The sequence below is a fragment of the Chrysemys picta genome, chromosome 1 (genome assembly GCF_011386835.1).
Source record: "Chrysemys picta bellii isolate R12L10 chromosome 1, ASM1138683v2, whole genome shotgun sequence".
Lineage (NCBI taxonomy): Eukaryota > Metazoa > Chordata > Testudines > Emydidae > Chrysemys > Chrysemys picta.
The window spans coordinates 236,684,083-236,704,056 of NC_088791.1; the positions used below are offsets into that span (position 1 = coordinate 236,684,083).

The following is a 19,974-nucleotide window of genomic DNA, read 5'->3' on the forward strand; positions in this document are numbered from 1 at the left end:
AGGAGCCTGGAGAGGGAAGATGGGGACCACTATGGCAATCCTCCCAGCTGCTCTTGCTTCCTGGCTCAGTGCCGGGGTCCTGGGAAAAGGAGACACCGTCCTGGCTCCAAATGGAGAAACAGCAGCAGCTCTTTACTGGGGAAGAGCGAGCACTTGAGCTCTCCCCACATCTCCAGTGCTGCCTGAGAATGTGGTCAGTAGAATAGCACATGACATAGGAAGTACAAAGGCCATTCAACAAAGCCATGAAACGGGATGGTACACAAAGGGCTGTCAAATACACAAAGTAAACACACTGGGCCAGATTCTCAGCTGGTATAAATCAGCACAGCTCCCTGGAAGTCAACAGAACCACACTGATTTACAACAGTTTTTCCTTTTAACTTCTTTCATTTACAGTCCTTTTAGTTGCAAACACCTATGGTAAGCATAACATTTTCAGAAAGAGGTGTGATTTTCAAAGTGTCAATGCCCCTATAACTAAAGAGCAGCCAGTAAAGTTTTCTGCAAGTTTTCCAGTAAGATTATTTATCATTTTACTGCAAAGGCAATGAAATGTTACAAAATTGTCACTAGCAAACCCTGGGTTTCCGATAAAAAGAGGAGTGTTAAATATAACCAGATTGAATGTGGCTGTATGTCACGTCAGGCGACAATTTTTTATGTATTCTAAAATATGCTTACAAAAGAATGTTAAAAATGTCTGTTGGTTGTGGGGGTTTTGTTTGTTTTAATACAGAAACCTTATTCATTCTAAACCAGAGGTGGGCAAACTATGGCCGGCGGACCACATCCGGCCTGCGGGACCCTCCTGCCTGGCCTCCGAGCTCCTGGCCCGGGAGGCTAGCCCCCGGGCCCTCCCCGTCAGCCTCACCCCGCTGCCGGCGCAATGCTCTGGGTGTCTGGGCAGCGCATCTGCAGAGCCGGGGCCTGACCCGGTGCTCTGTACTATGCGGTGGCGTGTCTGGCTCCAGCCACCGGTGCTCCAGGCAGCGCAGTAATGGGGCAGGGAGCAGGTGGGGTTGGATAGACGGCGGGGGAGTTCAGGGTGGTGGTTAGGGGGCAGGGATGTGGATAGGGGTTGGGGCAGTCAGGGGGCGGGGAATGGGGGGATTGAATGGGTGCAGGGGTCCCGGCGGGCAGTCAGGAATGAGGGGGGGTTGGATGGGGCAGCAGGGGCAGGGGTTCTGGGGGCAGTCAGGGAGAAGGGGTGGTTGGATGGGGCAGGGGTCTCGTGGGGGTGGCAGTCAGGAATGAGAGGGGGGGTTGGATGGGGCAGTGGGGGGCAGTCAGGGGTGGGGATTCTGGGGGCAGTCGGGACAGGGAGCAAGGGTGTGTGGATGGGGCAGGAGGCCCGAGGGGGGGGCTCTCAGGGGGCGAGAAGCAGGGGGGGCGGGGGCTGGGCCATGCCTGGCTGTTTGGGAAGGCACAGCCTCCCGTAACCGGCCCTCCATACAATATCTGAAACTCGATGTGGCCCTCAGGCCAAAAAGTTTGCCCACCCCTGTTCTAAACCTAGAAGAAATCAGCTCTTTAGTAGATTTGGACCACAGTACTACATCTGTTCTGGTCACATACACCTAAACTTTGGCCAGTAGGTGATTTGGGTTTCAGGTCTTTCTATACTCGGCCAAACACCACCAAAAAGTCCAAATAGCACTGAACTGGGGAAGTTACATTCAGATATAGACTTGGACCTATCTCTGTACTTCAACAAATCTGGTCATGAAAATCTCTAGTTACTTTTTAAGAGTCAATATCAAAAATATTGCTAAACTTTAAAATACACAGATTCAAAACGTGCAACAATTCTATTAGACTTCCTGTTACCTTACCAGAGAAATCTCAGTGAGAAACCAGACTGTGGCAGGTAGGGTATTCATGGTCATATTTTCATCTTGCTCTGGTATAAGAAATGATTTTGAAAAATTCTCCCATATTGCACAGTGTCCTAACCCCTTTGGACTTTCTTTTAAATAGATTTGTGGATCAGAGCATGGCTCTTCCATGGGGTTGCCAATTTTGGTTGGACATGTTCCTGGAGATTTAATCATGACATAATCTTTAATTACAGATGAATCTTTAATTCCTGGAGACTCCAGGCCAATCCTGGAGGGTTGGCAACCCTACACTTCCAGTACCCTGGCCATTACAAAAAGCTTCACTATTTCTTATTAAGGCTCCATTCCTGCAGTTGCCTCTGTGTGGGTGGACTCCTGGGCTTATGGCGACCCAGTTGCAGGATCAGGGCCTAATGGTCAGATCCTCGAAGGTATTTCACTGGAGTTAGGCACCTAAAATACAGTTGAGGACCTGGGCCTAAGTCATTATCAATGACCACCAGGAAAGCGAGTGTTTGGAACTAGAAAAGAAAATACCACTTCACTGTGTAACTTTTCATTAGCACAGCTGGGACGCTGCTCCAGACTGAACTTGCAGAATATCTTGCATGGCTTCCATTAAGTCAAAAAGATATGATCAGCTCAAATGATTTTGAAACATTACTTTGCTGATATCATTCCCTGTTTCCCTCTGAGAAGTAGTAGAGGTTTAATTTCTCATTTTTTGTTGCAACATTTCATTTCTATTAAACTGTAGCTGCATGTATACAATGCTTCTGCTTTGACAAACAGATTAGTAAACTGTACAAAGGAACAAATGGAAGGAATGTGTTACTGCTAGAAGTCATCTTCATTGTTTCAAAGAGAAGTATACCTTTCAAGACCATAAAAAAACCCTCTCTGAATTCAAATGAGCTTAGACAACTATATAAAGTATCAGAAGTCTTACCAGGCACTTTTGAAGGACATGATTTTTTCTCCAAGTCTCTGTCTTTACTTCTGGATTCAGGAGATTTTGTGACTTTTTCCTGCTTTTCCACGTTACTGTTTGCATTAGTTACATTTTGCAAAACAGGCTTTCTAGGCAATGGAGGTTTTGTGCTAATCTGTTCAGAGGACTTTGTTTTAGATTTTATGTTGTCATTCACAGAGCCATTGATATTTACATCAGCTGTTTTTTTGATCTGTGCCTTTTCACCTTTTAGAAGTGATGCCAATCCCTCTTTTTCAAAATTAATTTCTGCACTGTATCTTTTAAACCCCTTTGATTCTGGTGAAGAGCTGTCTCTGTATTTCAAGGACAGTGAAGTGGATCTAAGCTTTACTTGAAAAGGACTTTTATCTTCACTGCCTGGTTGGCACTGGGATACCACTGGAATTGCATCAATGGCCTGAGAAACACAGCCAGACACCATTGTGTCTGCTGCTTTGCCCGTGACCTCAGAGTCAGAATCTGCCAGCGACACCTGCTTTTTAATGCTATTTTTTTCCTCCTGTAGATCCGAGCCCACCTGCACATCCTCTTTCAACTTCTCATTTCTTGAGGAGAGCTTGGTTTTTGACAGGGGTAATTTGGTATTTAATGGACTTTCACATTCTGAGTTTTCTTTCAGGTGGAGGCTGCCAGCCCCTGGTCTCTCCCGTGCTGATGACACTGAAAATTTTCGCAAGGTGCTGAGTTCATTGGCAGCTTTCTCCGTTTTTCCCCCCAAAATTGCCTCCCTGTGTCCCAGGGACTGATTGTTTTCCTTGTCAGATGCAGCTAGTTCTTGAGTGGGCGTAGTTTGCTCCAGAGACCAGGAAGCAGATGACCCCAGCTGTGATGACAAAGCAGGCTGTGGGATATCAGAGGAAACACAGGGTGAGTCTGTGAGCTGAGAAGACCCTTCAGGTAACTGCTTGCTGGAAGCTGGCAATGCTGCAGACTCCTTTGTTTCCTTATTACAGGAAGTTGCTATGGGTATCTGACCATCCTTCTGTACATTTTTTTCTGGCCCTCCCAAACAAGAAAAACTGCCAGTATTGGTTGAAGTATACTCTTCAGACAGCAGGTTATTCACTGAAGACCCATTAACAAACTGTTTATTTTCTTGATTTAAAGTATTAACTGACACATCACATACGTTCCCGGTGGACACACTTAGTGTTCCAGGGGGCTCTTTTTCCCTTTGTGCTTCTCTATCTGGAGGGGAATACCGGGTGATTACGTTTTCTTTAAGCTCTAAAGAAGAAGGATAATCTGACTCAGAATGTGTTAATTCCGGTGTAGTTTGGCAGCCGTCAGGATTATTCTCATGTAACGAGACTTCCTGGACAATGGCAGACTCAGAAGTGAACTGCCGTGTGGGAGGCCTTTCGTCTCTGTGTCTCGAGCCATGGGGAAAGTCTTTAGGCATTTCAGGTCTCTGCCAGGAGGCCATGTCACTTGTCACAGCTGTGCTGTGTGTCAATTTCTGATGGCTGGTGGTGAAGACTTCACATGTCAAGTCTGTCAGCATCTCTCTTCCATCGTGCTCCTCTTCTTCTGGGGTGCAGCTCAAGTCATTCAGAGATTCTGAGTGGGTCCGCTACAAAGAGCAAACAATTATTAAGATTTTATTATTTCTTTATAACTTCACACACTTTCATTTATTGTTTAGACTGTGGCAGAGCCCACAGTCTGGTAACTGCTTTCCAAACAGAGAGGAAAACAGTCCCTGTCTTGAACACACATAGCTAATTAGTTTATATTTATGTACTATATGCTGATTTCATCGTATTATGCTTGGCAAGCTGTATTACATACATGTGTAATAATTTTTTAACTAAACTATCAAGAAATCAAATTAAGACATCGTTTCCTGCCCCTACATAATTAACCTCTTTGATGCCTTTGTATCTGTAGCCAATATCCAGCAAAGCTGGAGCTGTAGGATTCTGAAGACAAGTTTTTGGGGCTGGATTCACCAGAGCAATTTGGCTACATTGTGGTGCTCCAGTGGCAAAGAGCAGCTCCATCATGCTATTACACATCACACAAACCCTTCTTTGTAAGACCTGACCTTGGAATGGCAAGTCTATGCAAAGGGACTAATAAAAGTATTAAATACGATAATGTACAGCAGATGGTCTTCTTATCTTTAGTCAAATTGTGACACACCCTTCCAATCTTTTGTAGCTTCTGTTTTCTTTCAAGAGTTAAAAATATTTCACGAAAGCTTATAAAGCATCTATTTATTTGGGAGGTCTTTTGATAACACATGAGGTAAGCTTTTGTAAATATGTACTTAGAATTGGCTGAATATACAGGATTATTTCAAAGCATTTTATTAACCTGTGGAATATGCATTTTCATACAGTGCCGTTGTTATCTTACTGAACCACTGTAGTCTATTGTGTAAATCCATATTTTAGATGTAGGTACTAATCTGAGGAATACAAAGCTTGCATTCTAAAGTGACTTATGTCTCATCCTACTCCCAGTTTTGCAAACAACAAAGTTACCATGCTAATTCAGTATAAAATGTAGTCTATGCCAAATAAAGGTCCAGGAATATAAAAACAGGATGTAGATCAGGACAGAAGTACTCCGGCAAAATTGTATGAGGAAAAAATTACTAGTAGAAAGATCTATTAAACAGTGCAAAAGCTTTCCAAGGGAAATCATGGAGGCTTTATCACTTTGGTTATTTAAGACAGGACTGGACAAAGCAATAGTGAATATACTGGCAACACTCCTGCACTGGCAGAAAGGAATGGATTAGATAGCCTTTTCCACTGCTGCTTTTCATTCTTCTCTGATACAGCCTGCATTGTCACTATGCATAGCTCAAGACTGTTTTCCCAAGCACAAAAGTTGCTCACTGGTTTTGAAAAAATAACAAATCCTCTTGACATCATAGTTGGGGGGAAATTATATTTATGTCTTTAAACAAGACAATTTTTTTAATAAGAGGTTCAAAATATCCAGACGCACTAATGCAAATAATGTATTAAGAGCCTGTACAATTTTAATTAAAAAAAAATCAAGATTTGAGACAGAGTTAGAAAAATGTATTCTAAAATGGCTGTCTTTTTTACTCAGAAAAACTTCACTGAGATACAAAAAATGTTTTTTTGGGAGGGCATATTTTTTGCTCAATTTTCCACCTTTGCTGGTGAAGCCACATAAGGATAAAGTGATCGGATAGTTGTGTAAGGGGGATTAGAATGCACGATGTTCCCAGGAACCAGAACTTGGCTCCAACTCTTGGCCATGTGATCTCTTATTTATGTGACTTTAGAAAGTTAAAAATGTCCCTGTTGCCTTGGGGATTTTTTTAAAGCCCAATAACAAAATTCTTTCTAAGGGTCAGATTTGACAGACCAATTTTCCATCCAGAAAAATATGTTACAATCAAGTTATGGTCTGTTTTTTAAAAAATGAGTAACAAATGCTAGTAGAGCCTCAACTTTATCATCACTGTTAAACACTGAAATAACACCTCATGGTAACTTTAAGAAGAAATGAAATGTAGCCATAAATCCTTATATCAAGAGAATTAACAAGTAATCCCCTCTCGCAGCGTGCAGCTTACACATTGCTCTTAGGGGTTCTATTCCAGATGCATACACAATACTTAAACATTAGTGATTAGAAAGCAATGAAATATCCACTCACAGCTCTGGCACTACTTAATAAATGCTTATAGCGGCAGAAATAAGAAAAGCAAGTCAAGTAAGAATGTGTAGTTTAAAGTCAGTGCTGAGTTCTCTGTTTATTTTTACAATTACCGAAGGAAGTCTTCTCATTTTACTAGATCTCTGGTTCCGTGGTTTTATTAAAAGCTTGTGTTTAGCAGCAGAATTATCTAAGCAAGTGGAGAATTCAGGCGGAGTGTCAAAATCAGCTGCAGGCGAGATGCTGCTGTCAGATGTTCGGGGAGATATAGTTTTAGCACTTGCATGCCTAGGGAATAGTTGGCCTTCTGTAGAGCGGGGCCTAGAAGAAGGACCTGAAGTGACCTAAAAAAAAAAAAAAAAATCCCAAAGATAACATCAAACAATGAAACCAAGCAATGAAAATAGGAATTTTACAGAGAAAAAACTTATTTACTGGGGTTTGGGGTTTTTTTTACTTTTATTTCAGTTGAACTGCAATTACTAGCTTTTGCGCATGAAATACTGTGATAGCAGTTTTGCATTTTAACAGCTAGAAGATTGCAATATCCAGTCTATTGGAAAAGAATGTGTCACCGTTAAATAGCAGACCTAAAACAAATGAAAAAAGTGTCAACACATCTGAGAAAGGAAATTAGGAAAAACTTCAAAGGCCAATCCTCCTGAGACAGTTCCCTTTCTGACTCCTATCCACAAACCTACAGGGCTAGAACCCTTCTGCTTTCCAGTCATACAGGGCCACATCTCCTTCCAATCCTACAACCTCTCTTTAAGAAAACAATGTCAAAGGTTGGTATCCCCAGTATTTAACCTACTTGCATGTTTATTTCCATCTGGAAAATCTGTGACGTTTTAAACCACAAACAGAATATTTCATTCCTCCCCACCCCAGCCCAAAATAAAATATCATGGCTTGCTCACAGCCTGGAACTTCCAACCAGTACAACAATCCATCCAGAAATAATACTCTTGGTATCTTTAGGATATGGTACTTTCCTGCCAGAGGAGTTCAACTTTTCAGCCTTCCATAAATGTAATGTGTAAATCCCAAGGTTTATGCATAATTCTCAATTCCCACTCAGGTATGAAATTAGGATCATCTTACAAAATGAATTTTTAAAAGTGATTTTTCCCTTTCAATAATTAAATTCTTCAAAATAAAAAAAAAGGATATTGCCAAGGTATCAGTCATAACTTTAAAATGATCTCTTATCACTGTTTATAGTAGTCCTGTGACAGCTTGAAACTCAAATATATTCCCTTATTGCAGTTTTTCCCTTCATGTTGCTTTGTGCTGCTATCCAAGTACTGTGGGGCTGCTGACAGATATAGATATTTTCTCTCAAATAAGAGCCGTGAAATATTTATTTTGCTTATGGAGAAAAATCAACATTTGTATCCAATGTGCCAAAAAATTGCTTTATGCACTGCAGCCAAACATGTATTCTTTTGTATATAAAGGATCTGTTCCTGCTCCTATTGAAATCAATGGAAAAACTCTCACAGACTTCAGTGAAAACTGGATCTCTAATCATTCTATATTTTAAAAAAAAAAAGGGGGGGGGGGAGGGCGTATAATTAAATCATGCCAGCTAAGGGATGTCTGCAATTTGCTATTCAAACATGACTAATGTGTAACAATGATACATGGGTACGTTACACGTTAGTACCTTACGGTGAATACATTGACATTTCAGCTCCTTGATAAAGGCAAAGTATTGGGGGGAGGGATAGCTCAGTGGTTTGAGCATTGGCCTGCTAAACCCAGCGTTGTGAGTTCAATCCTTGAGGGGGCCACTTAGGGATCTGGGGCAAAATCAGTACTTGGTCCTGCTAGTGAAGGCAAGGGGCTGGACTCAATGACCTTTCAAGGTCCCTTCCAGTTCTAGGAGATGGAATATCTCCATTAATTCTAATTCTATTCTATTTGCTCGCCTGAAGGACTGACACGAATGCCTGATGCCCACCCTCCCCTCTCCTTGATCACTTGGAGCTCAGACTTCAGGTAATACTAACACTGATCATTAGATTAGAAAACTAAAGAACAGTTTCTGTCGCTTCACTTAAAATACAGCATTCAAATTGAGTTTCAGATGTATATTTGCTGCAGAGATTGTACATCAGGTTATGGCTGGCCTTGTGCATGTGTACAAGAGGGGGAGAAGGTTGAGAAAGCCCTTCCCAAGCAGTGCACACTGGTAGGGGACAACCATCATTCAGCTGGCTGCACTGGTGAGAACAGGGCACGTGGCCATTGCAGGGGAGCCAGCCCCAGAGAGGGGGTATCCAGTGGAGGTAAGGCCACGACACCATCTTCCCTCTTCAAACCAACAAAGCTGTGCTGTTGTGGATGGGGAGAGGAGGACTCTGGCTACATCTTTTTCAAGGTGTAGCATGTCATGCTGCCCAGCATGTGCCCTCCCATAGCCCAGGAGGGAGGTCTTGCACTGTCACTGGGGTGATGTGTCTCCTCCCCTCTCCTAAAGAAGCCCAATCTCTTAGAAGCTGTAGCTAAAGCCTGCCGTGGCAGGAATGCATTTGCACCGTGCCGCTTTCTGGGTATATCCTGAATTGGCAAAAACACATTTACAAAGAATTTACACCTGTTTTCAGAAAAAAAAGTGTTATTTCCTTTTTTCTAAAACGGGTTAAAATTTCACTTTGCTCAGTAACAAGGAGCATTTCAAATAGTTTTATGTGAAATATATAGTGAAGAGGAAAAGATGCCAGCAGCCTGTGTCATCTCAATGGGATTTAAAAGTATATTTTGCATGATTATCACATAACTGTCAATTTAGAACTGGCCAGGTTTTTTATTTTTCCTTTGCAATTCCCTCCCCCACATCTCAAAAATGCTCCTCGCTTTACCCCCTGCATTGCAGCCACCATAATGCAGCTGAGGAGGACTAATTGAGACTCTTCAGAACCTGTCAAAACCACTTTTCAATCAACCAGAATGATTTAGTGCTGATTGAAGAAAGGCATCTATTCACTTCTCCTCAAGGACTGCAGACGTCGCTACAGAAGAATTCCCAGTTCATGCTGTGTCAGGTAGAGAGATACCGACTAAAGACTGAACCCAGGTCTCCCAAGTAGCAACGCTAATCACTATTACCAGGCCAAGTGTTACTGCACCAATGTAAGAGAATGGGGTGGTTCTGTAGTCAAAGCAGGGGACTGGGACTCAGAGGATCTGGGTTTTATTCATGGCTGTGCAACAGACTTCCTCTGTTTGGGCACCTCATTTAGCTCTCTTTGTCTCAGTTTCCTCATCTGTAAAATGAGGATAATGATTCCAGTCTCACAGGCTAAGTTTATCTATGTGTTTGGCGGCTAAATTCATTCATGTTTGTAAAGTGCTTTGAGATTTTGAGATGGGTGATATACCAGAAGGGGTCTTTAATTATTAATTATCATCACCATCACCACCATTACTATTATTATCCCTCAGTATTACAGCATGGGGAATTCTTTTAAAACAAATAGCCTTCACAACATACAAGATCTTTAAGCATAAAAAGGGGAAAGTCACTGTCTAAAATTCATGCCCAGAAGTCATTAATAAATCCTGATCATGAACTAACACCATAGATTAGGGCAGTCGGGAATTTTATTAAATCCTCTGCAGAATTCCTGCGTTTTAGGTGTTCAAATGCACTTGTATGTTCTCTTTTTGACTTTTTATCATTATCATCAAGAATTATTTGGCATTAGAGAATTCTGTTGATAAAGAACTGTAACATTTTATGTTAGCAGGACAAGCATTAAAAAAAGCAAACAGGTATAACATATACAAAAGGTTGTTCTTGCAGCAAACAGACAACAAAGTAACATGTTTATGCCTTAAATTTCCTTAAAAGACTCATATATATGTTGCTTGCTTCTTAATATATTTGGTGGAAGTTACCTGTTCTTCTTCTTCACTGCCTGTTCCAGCTAAACTCAAAGAGCTAGGGTGCTTGTGAGAGTCAGAGAACTGTGGGATGGAATGAGGAAGAGATTCAGTAAAAGATGACAAATGAGATGGTTACTAACAGAAAACATCTACACATAGCACACACAGACACTGACGATCTAAGCTACAGTCCAGTACTGCTACTAAGTTCTAAGAATTAAAGAGGACCTTGCAAACATAAAACATAAGAGACGCAGGAAAAGAATGAAGGCTTCATTAAATACTGCATAGCAAAATTACATTTTAAAAATAATTACAAATTCTTGAAAGTTTCTTCTTCCCAGGCTGGAGGACACAGTGTTAAGAGTGAGAGAGCTCTGCTTTTATTGACTGATTCCGAAGAGACTACTGATTTTTCAGCTCTCTTTCTCTGGATTGCTACAGTGGCTGGCTACAATAACCGAATACACATAACTGGTACATAACCACAATCAAAAGAGAAGAGGGACACAAACATTACTCCAGGAGTTACCGCAGCTGACAATCTATCACCAATATGGTTTTATGCATAGATATTTGAAAAAGTCCAACCAGTTCTGATGAAGAGAGATAAAACTTGATGAAGGACAGCAAACTAAGTCATTTATCCTGCCCTTTCACACAAAAAAGGATGCTCAAATAGGAAAGTCTGGTCCAGTAAGTGCTGACATTGTCAATATCACAATCTACTCACCCTTGTTGCTGTGCTGGAACTTAGAATTTCATGTAGCAAAGATATTTCTGGAGGACTCCTGGGTAACCCATCATCTTCAGAGCTAGTCCCAGCATCATCTATCCGCTTTGCATGAATTCCAAATGGAGGAGGCGGCCCCAGTTTCATGCTATGTTGGAGTTTCAACTGCAATATGACATGGAAGTACATTTTGAATGTTTTTTCCCACATTATCTGACTCTGTCCACTCCAATGATTTATTTTGATTTTAACTCTACACAACAAGATACAACTTAATGAGCCAGAGCATAGAGCACCTCCATTTCAGGTTCTCCCTGGGTACCAAACAGCTCATATACCTTATCACTCTAATTTAGATTGAATCAAGATATAGTAATGTTGTTGGATTAACAAATTATGCACTAATGCAGGGTTTCTCAAAGTTCATTGCACCGTGACCCCCTTCTGACAACAAAATTTACCTCACGACCCCAGGAGGGGGGACCGAAGCGTGAGACCGCCCAAGCTCCACTGTCCCGGGGGGATGGAAGACAAAGTCCAAGCCCCACTGCTCCGGGCTGGGGGGCCAAAGCTGAAGCTCAAGGGCTTCAGCCCCTAGTCGGGGGTCCTGTAACCTGAGCCCTGCTGCCCAGGGCTTCAGCCCTGGGCAGTGGGGCTCGGACTTCAGCCCCGGGTCCCAGCAAGTCTAAGCCAGCCCTCGTGACCCCATTCAAAGGGGGTCCCGACCCACAGTTTGAGAACCACCACACTAATGTAATTATTGTTATTTAGCAGAAACCAAATGTTCAGTTATAGACAATTCTAAAAAGTAAAGTTTGAAAGAAACTCAATTTCTAATATTTTAAAAGAACGTCTTGTGTTACCTGCAAAGCTCTAATCCGATCGGAAACGTTTTCCTGAGAAAACACTCGTACGGGCCTAGCAGGCTCTTGCACAGGCTCAGGAATGAAAATGCTGTCATGTGATAACGCTCTGCTTCCCATAATACCTGTGTGGGTCCTAGGATAATATAATAAGCTAGTGAACATGTATACGCTTGTTTTTTTAATCCTTTTACCGGATACTTAATTCTTAGATTAACTAAAGAGGATCTTGTAAATGGAGATATCAGATAAATGTTGCATATCATTCGTTATGCCTGAAATTCTAAATTGCTGATTGAAAACAACGGTCACAACATTCAGATAAACCTGTGTAGTAGCTTAAAAAGAAAACAACTTAAAAGCAGTGACATCTGTAATGCTGATAAAACAGACTACTAAAATTCTGGACGTGAAACCCTACAGAATTTAATAGATTATAATTTCTATAGTGGGTTTTTCTTTAAGAATCCTACATTTCATAAAGAATTATATCCCTCCTATAGAATTATATAGGATTCCGAACAAAAGAAAAAAAAACACTATGGAAAGGATATTGTCCTCTATTAAATTTTAAGTGTTTTTAGAATAGCTTCTACAGAATCCTCCTAGTTTCTTCTCTATTAAAACTATAAGGTAATAATTTTTACACACATCTGTGTGTACTACTTATTCCCTTTTATACTCCTGAGTCCCGATAAGGTTCTCCATGTACAGATTGCCCCTCCACCCGCCTGTACTAACATCTTCACTGATCTGTTTCCTTCTGGGGAAAGCTGTGGCATGGGGTGCAGGAGAGAAAAGAGGGGAATCCTGGTGACACAAGGATTGGGTTGGGGAGGGGAGGGCTGCCACATTGGCTATATAGGACAAGTTTCTAGACTCCCATGGATCCCCTAGGATCTGCTAGGATAGACTCACCTGTGCAGAACCAATTGCAATACTGGAACCTATGAATGCAATGCTGCTAGTCTCAGTGGAACTTGTGAACTACAGTTTTCATGGACACTGCTTGTGGGCTTGTAGAGGAGATGTGAGAATTCTTCTCTCTTAATGTAGGGACCCTTAATATTTGCATTTTACTTCTGATTTTTGAGGGGAGTAGCAAGTAACTGCTTCTACAAATGTTGCACAGGGTGAATCAAATGCCTTGTTTCTTCCAGGGAACTGTAGGGCAGTTCCATGGGTCTCACAGGTAAGGTTCTGTCCTGGTAAGTTTCATTGCATGGCAGGGTAGTAGCACTGGCTGACTGGTAACCCTGCCAATAACATCCAAAATACTGGAAATTGTGTACCTGCCTCTGTTTAACTGATGGGGTTATTATTTATTTGTACTACCAAAGTGCCTAGAGATCTAAAATGTGTGTGCACAGATTTGCTTTTTTTCCCCCTCTTTCTTTTTAAATAAAGCAAACAAAAGAATATAGCAAATCTTAATGTGACATTTTGGGACACTCACAGCTATTAATTTCTCTATGGCATTGGAACCTTGAAGAGATTATAAAAAAACAACACTACTACTAGTAAATAAAAAAATTGTGTAGCCCCGAAACTGAGATACAGCCAGAGGGACATACGGGAACACAAACATGAACGAAGAGTGAAATTTTCCTTGCAGTGGTAGCTATAAATATAGTTGATAAAACAATAGGTGGAAAGAGATTATCTGTATTCGAGCTGCAGAAGGAAGGAAAGCCTGCTGCATGTGCCCAATACATTAAAGACACTACAAGAACAGTTTATCTAAGTGAAAATGTGATCTCTGTAATGCAGCCAAGGTCAGAGAGAAATCTATAGCAATTTGCTAAGTAAGTGCCAGTCAGGGGCGTTACAGCTCCTTTATGCATCTATATTTTACAAGACTAAAACAACAACTAGAGAAGCACGTTGTATGAGCACATGTATCCTTGTTTTCTGATTGCTCCATCTTCTTTCTGGACATGTAAACCTTCTAGATGGGCGCTGGAGGTTTATAAATGTCCCAAAAAAATGTTTGAGAGAAAATTCATTTTCCTTTCTTTCAGAGTATTTTATTGCCTTTGTTTTTATATAAAAAACAACAATTTAACAAAAACAGAGCATGTGAACAAGGTCAGAGGGCTATACACACACTGCAACATGATAAGGCTGAGTTACAGAGCATGTAGGGAAGGTCTGACCATTACTGTTCTTAAGAATTTTTGTTGAGCATGAATGCAACAACTCTGCTGTACCTATTGCTGCCAGTTTAGATACTCTGGGGTAACACCCAGACCTTCACATTAAAGACGAAGCAGGAGTAATGTTACTACTGCCAATACTACAAAATGTGAATTATTTTATTAAAAGATTATTTGGTTGTGTGGCGCTGCCTAGTGGCAATACTGTCTAATGTCACCTTAATGGACAGTACATTTTGGAAGGTTTGATCTCCAGCACCTATCCACACTTGCAAAAATAGCATCTCTTTTCTTCTGGTATGTAATCTCTGGAATAACCAGAATTTTGTTCACGAGGAAATACTGTCCATTAAAACAAAAACTTTCTTTCTGAGCAGCCAACCCTACTCAAGGCAGTGCATTGCAATGAATAAAGGGCCTTTCCCTCTGTCTGTATATTAAATCAAATGTTTTAATTTTATACCATATGCATCATATGGTTTACATGTTGCAGATTAAAAATTAGGGGAAACTTTTCAAAAGCGCCTAAGTGATTTAGGAGTCTATGTCCCTTTTTCAAAACAGACTTTGGGTCAGATTTTCAACAACATTTACATTCCTAAAGATGCAGAAAGAAGCTCTAGTGAGATTTTCAGAAGTACCTAGGCATATTAGGCACCTAGCTCTCATTAGTTTCAATGGCATTTAGATGCCTAACCAGTTTAGACACTTTTGAAAAATCCACTAGGTGCCTCTCTAAGTGGGCAGTAGCCCACGAAAGCTTATGCTCTAATAAATTTGTTAGTCTCTAAGGTGCCACAAGTACTCCTGTTCTTTTTACAAATACCTTTGAAAATCTGTTCCAGAGGAGCTGAAATTCCATTGACTTTCAATGAGATTGAGGTACCTACATTCCTGACAGTCAGTTTTGAAAATGGGACCTAGGCACTTTTGAAAACTTTATAATGAAGTTTATTTCTCCTCAGATGAGATATTAGTAACTGTTGCACCTAGATCACATTTACTTGCAATTTCCCCATTACAATCAGTATTTTCCTAAAGAAAGTGAGGTGCCTGAGAATGCGTGGCTTTTTGAGTAACAGTTGGAGGTAAGCACTTGGATATTTAATCCATAAACATTATTCTGTCTTTTGGAAAAGCAATTCATTGTTTGTGAATAAAAGTAAGACTTACTCAAGTTCATCTTCAGAATCATAGTCAATGTGCATGGACTCTGGGACTGTGACATCACTAGCTGACTGGCATGGTTTCAGAGTGATGCTCCCTGAAGATGGTAAGGTCTCTTTCCTTTTCCTTTTCCCAAAGAACTTTTTGAAAGATTTGAACTTTGACTTTTTCTTTCCTAAATAAAGAAATATTAAGGAGAGTCTGTATGATGGTTTTAAAATTATAAGAAAAAAGTCATAATTCTCTATGAAATTCCATTGGATTTTTTCATAAGAAATTTTTCTTGGAAGAAGCAACCTGGCCCACTATGGGTTGTTGTTGGGTTTTTTTTTTTTTTTTTTTGTATTAACAGGTCTCAAGTCTAAATTGATTGCAAGGTATTATTAATTATTAATTATTATTATTATTATCTGGCGAAATGCTTTGTGATGCCTATGGCATGTTAGAAATAACCTATAATACAGGAAATAGGATCTTTTCTAATACTGTTTCTACCTGCCTTTTCAGATAAGTTTTAATAGAATTAGACCATGAAGAAAAACCACTGTGTTAACTGACTGGGATGCAGAGATGAAATTACAGTTTGGAAACTCGATGTTGTAGTTTAGCAAACTAAACGGTTAAGATCTGGACAGTCTTATTTCCAAATGGCAAAACTAATTTAAATGCAAAAATGTCACATTTAGGCGGAAAATGCAGTGTCAGGAGGCTAATGCTTTTAATAATATCAGTTTTATAACAAATACAAAATATTTTAAATGGTAATTATGTAATTCATTGGTTCTCAGAATATTAAAATAGGAATCAAGGAAAAATGTGATGCTGTGCTGCTCAGAGGGGCAGGAGCTTAAATAGGGATAATTGTAATTTTCTCATGATAAAAATTAGCATTTTACCCAAAGCACTCTAACAACAACAAAAACCCAAACACTTGCAGCAGTGTCTTTCAGGGACATCATGCAAACTAATACAGAACGGGCACACATTTTGAACAGCAGAGATTATAACAAAGTCACCAGAGATAAAGGGCCAAAAATCAGACATGCTGCAAGTCCACTGAAGTGAAAAGAATTATACCTCTTACACCACATCTGAATTTCACTCTAAGAAAGTGTTTTAATTTAAGCATCTGAAAATGTCCCAAAATTATAACTCAGAGAGAGACCGTGAGCACATTCCCTAAATAAATAGAATCACTACTGTGAGAAGCCCAAATGGTACTGAAACTCAAGAATTCTTAACAGTAAATGAATACTTTTCATATACACATGGAAAGTAGGCAGTCTACCTGAATTGTCCTCACCGCATCCTTCAGCCTCTCGCAATTTAGTATCCATTATCCTTGTGGAACTCATGTGATAGTCACTAATATAAGGGGGGAGGGAAAAGGTGTTTATTAATTTCAAAGAAAAGTTAGTTTACAATAATCAAATGACCATTTTAAACTGACACACCTAAATGTATACATCCAGAATGATAAAAATACGTCATAGGGCAAAGTGCTTTAGGTAATATTGGAATGAATTCCACAGGATGTTGCAACTTCATAAGACAACCTCCAATCCTGCTCCCATTTCATTCTATGAGAGTTCTGTCACTGGCCTCAGTTGACAGAAAATGAGGTCCCAAATTTTCCATAGTGTGTGAACCATCTCTTCAGAGAGAATTTACTTCATGTACTATCTCCCTTCCTCTTTGCAATTGTATCTCTGCTTTCCTCACCCAGTAGCGATCTCATAACCTCTCTGTAACTAGAGCATCTGTTTACATGGAAAAATACGATTAGAAAAGTATACTGAATGTAGTTTTATTTTATTTCAATTAAATTTAAACGAATGGATTGTGGCCCAGTGTTGTATAGTTTCTCTTTTTTGACAAATCCACAAAAGGGTGACAGCTTTTTTAAAATTAATTTACTCACCAGGACTATGTAGAAATAGAAGTCAAAAATAAAATAATGAACATCTTATCACAGTTCATTATATGCGTAATGATTTCCTTAAAAAATAGTAAGAACATTCCTAAATCATAGTTCTGTCCATAAAAAAAAAAATCTAATTACTATACTAAACATTTCTAAAGAAATACATGTCCCAGGCTTGGTGACAAAACATAAATATTTACAATTTAAAATTCAATTTCAGAGCAGTTGTGCTCTTTTTTCCTCATCATCTGGAGGTTGGCTTCATTTGCCAAAACCATCAGTTCATGGTAGACATGGTATAAAATATCAGAGGGGTAGCCGTGTTAGTCTGTATCCACAAAAACAACGAGGAATCTGGTGGCACCGGACTCCTCGTTGTTTTTATGGTATAAAATAGTAGATACCATTGATTGTGACTCAAATACCATGAAAAATATTCAGACACCATGCGGGGAGGGGAGGGGAGCCATATCAGAACCTACATAGAAAAACTAACATCATGGCTGTCATGGACCACTAAAATAAGAGATAGCTTCAATACTAGGCCAATAATTCCAAGGACTTAGAGAAATGGAAATGTAAGATTGATTGCTCCAGCCTGAAACATGACGCATTGCCTGAAACATCAGTGGGCTTTTGAGCCAAACTATGACAAACCACTATACTGCCTGACACTACCACATCTCCAAAGTCACCTCCGTCACAGAATGCTTCTCCTGGCATATTCAGGATCTACATTTCTACATCAACCAGGCCAGCAAAATTCATTGAAAATAAACCCTTCCAGAATCAATCTCATATTTTTTTTAAATTGTCATTATTTAGCATAATTAATAATCAATAAAGGTAAACTCTGATGAGATAGTGGGCTCAACACATGCAAATGAAGGAAGGGAGTGCCTCAGGTTAGTCAGCAAGTACAGTAACTTGCCTGATTAAGGAATGCAGTGAAGCAGCAAGGCCAGGGGTCTTGTCCAAAGATCCTATCTGCCCCTTCACATGGGGCAGGGGTGGAAAAAGAGGAAAGAGAGACAGAACTATGAGGAAGCAGAATGGCCAACCCTGAGCACATGGGGCTGGAACCTCCCCTGGGAGTGGACTATGAAACTCCCCAAATCTCCTCAGCAGGCAGTCAGCAGCAGTGATGGAGCAGCTGGAGACAGGGGGAACCAGCCAGAGAAGTCCCTCCTGATGCCCAATTCCACAGAGGATTCCCACACCATGTCTACTCCCAACCAACTGAGGCAGTAGCTTTCCCACTCCCAGGAGCAGCCTATGCAAGGCCCAGCTCTCCCTAGGAGGCAGAGAACATTTTAACTGGTGTCAAGCATGTTGGATACTGGGGCCTCCTCCCAGGGAGTGATCTAGGAAAGGCAGCAACATGGGGTGCCACCTTCAGTACCTGCGGAGCCCTGCTGACATCACCAGCTGTTGACTTTGGGTGGCATTTATTAGGTTTCTGGGTTTTGGCTTGAGTGTATGTGCGGGCGGTGCCAGTGACTAAACCATACAGGAGAGGCTAGGCTATATATATATGGTTGTGTGGGTGGTGCCAGTGATTGAACCATATATATATATGGTTCAATCACTGGCACCACCCACACAAATATATATATACACACACACACATATGAAAATACCCAATGGTTTGTGATGAATAATTGATTAGATACCATACACATTAATCTATGTTATAGCTCTCCAGCTCTGGGGTGCCAGAAAAACCTCAGCCTCACCTTGTGATATTATAACGCTAAGGACAGGCATAGACCCAAATCAATGCCTCCACATCCTAACTCCAGACCCTATTTACACTCGGTAGTATCAATAGACAGTGTGAGCTCTTTGGATCCTGCAGTCCCTCAGATCCTCAGCTGGTGCAAACTGGCATAGCTCCATTCACTTTGATTTACACAAACTGAAGATCAGGCACATTATAGAGCCTAAACATCCTATAGAGTATAGATGACTCATTATCTGAATATTTGGAAGTCATTTTGTCAACTAAAATTTTGGATGATAAACCAATTCGGTAACAAATACTCACATACATAGAGATGTTTATGACGAAGCTGTTTAAAAGTTTCAGATTAGCAAATTTAAAGTAGCATTTTCCAGTCTACAAGTGAGCTAATTATCAAAGCTCAAACATTAGGAATTTATCTCCTAGAGTGATCAGAAAAAAAAAATTAGACTCACCAAAAAATGTCAGAAAGGGTCACTTTGAAAGTTTATAAAAATGCATAAGGGAATTAACAGTACTACTTGTCAATTTTCAGAAAAAATCATTCTGTACTAAAAAGGGAGCATTGCAAATCTGGGGCAGATACACACTATCATTCACACTCATCAAAGTATTAGCCCCTGCTTTAGAAGTAAATCTCACTATTTTAAACTACAGGAGTTCCTATGATGCCTGCATACTAACGAACCAAAGCTGAACACTGCATGCCAACACCCTAAAATTTAGCAAGGCTTTGATTTGGATTTCAAATCACCAAGGCGTGGGAATGTTCAGATGATAATCATTTGCAGTTTGGATTCAGCGCCGGCATTTGATTTAGCTGTTACAGACCTATCACAACCATTTACATTCATTTGTATGAAAGAACACCATGCTCAGTGGAGCAGAAGGTCAGTAGTTTCTCATTAAAGTTATGTTATGAAAACATACTATGTGACTAGGACAACAAGGTGTGTCCGTATCTTGATGATTACATGTCACAAATTTGTCCCATTCAGTCTCACTCCTACTGG

The 19,974-nt window shown here is 40.4% G+C and overlaps 1 protein-coding gene across 4 annotated transcripts in view; it reads right to left on the bottom strand.

Moving 5' to 3' along the window:
* Nucleotides 1-19,974, bottom strand: part of CRACDL (CRACD like) — a 94,388-nt gene that overhangs the window by 23,574 nt on the left and 50,840 nt on the right. For 2 of the 4 annotated variants that reach the window (XM_024104426.3, XM_024104425.3), the window contains exons 2-8: nt 16,582-16,658; nt 15,300-15,468; nt 11,971-12,106; nt 11,108-11,272; nt 10,387-10,455; nt 6,594-6,824; nt 2,791-4,408 (exon numbers count right to left, since the gene is read on the bottom strand). In XM_024104426.3, the coding sequence (XP_023960194.2) occupies nt 2,791-4,408; nt 6,594-6,824; nt 10,387-10,455; nt 11,108-11,272; nt 11,971-12,106; nt 15,300-15,468; nt 16,582-16,648 (2,455 nt within the window). In that variant the 5' untranslated portion in view covers nt 16,649-16,658. Of the gene's footprint in view, nt 1-2,790; nt 4,409-6,593; nt 6,825-10,386; nt 10,456-11,107; nt 11,273-11,970; nt 12,107-15,299; nt 15,469-16,581; nt 16,659-18,148; nt 18,205-19,974 lie in introns of those variants that run through there. The other 2 variants (XM_065591609.1, XM_042840802.2) reach the window with 2 other exon arrangements.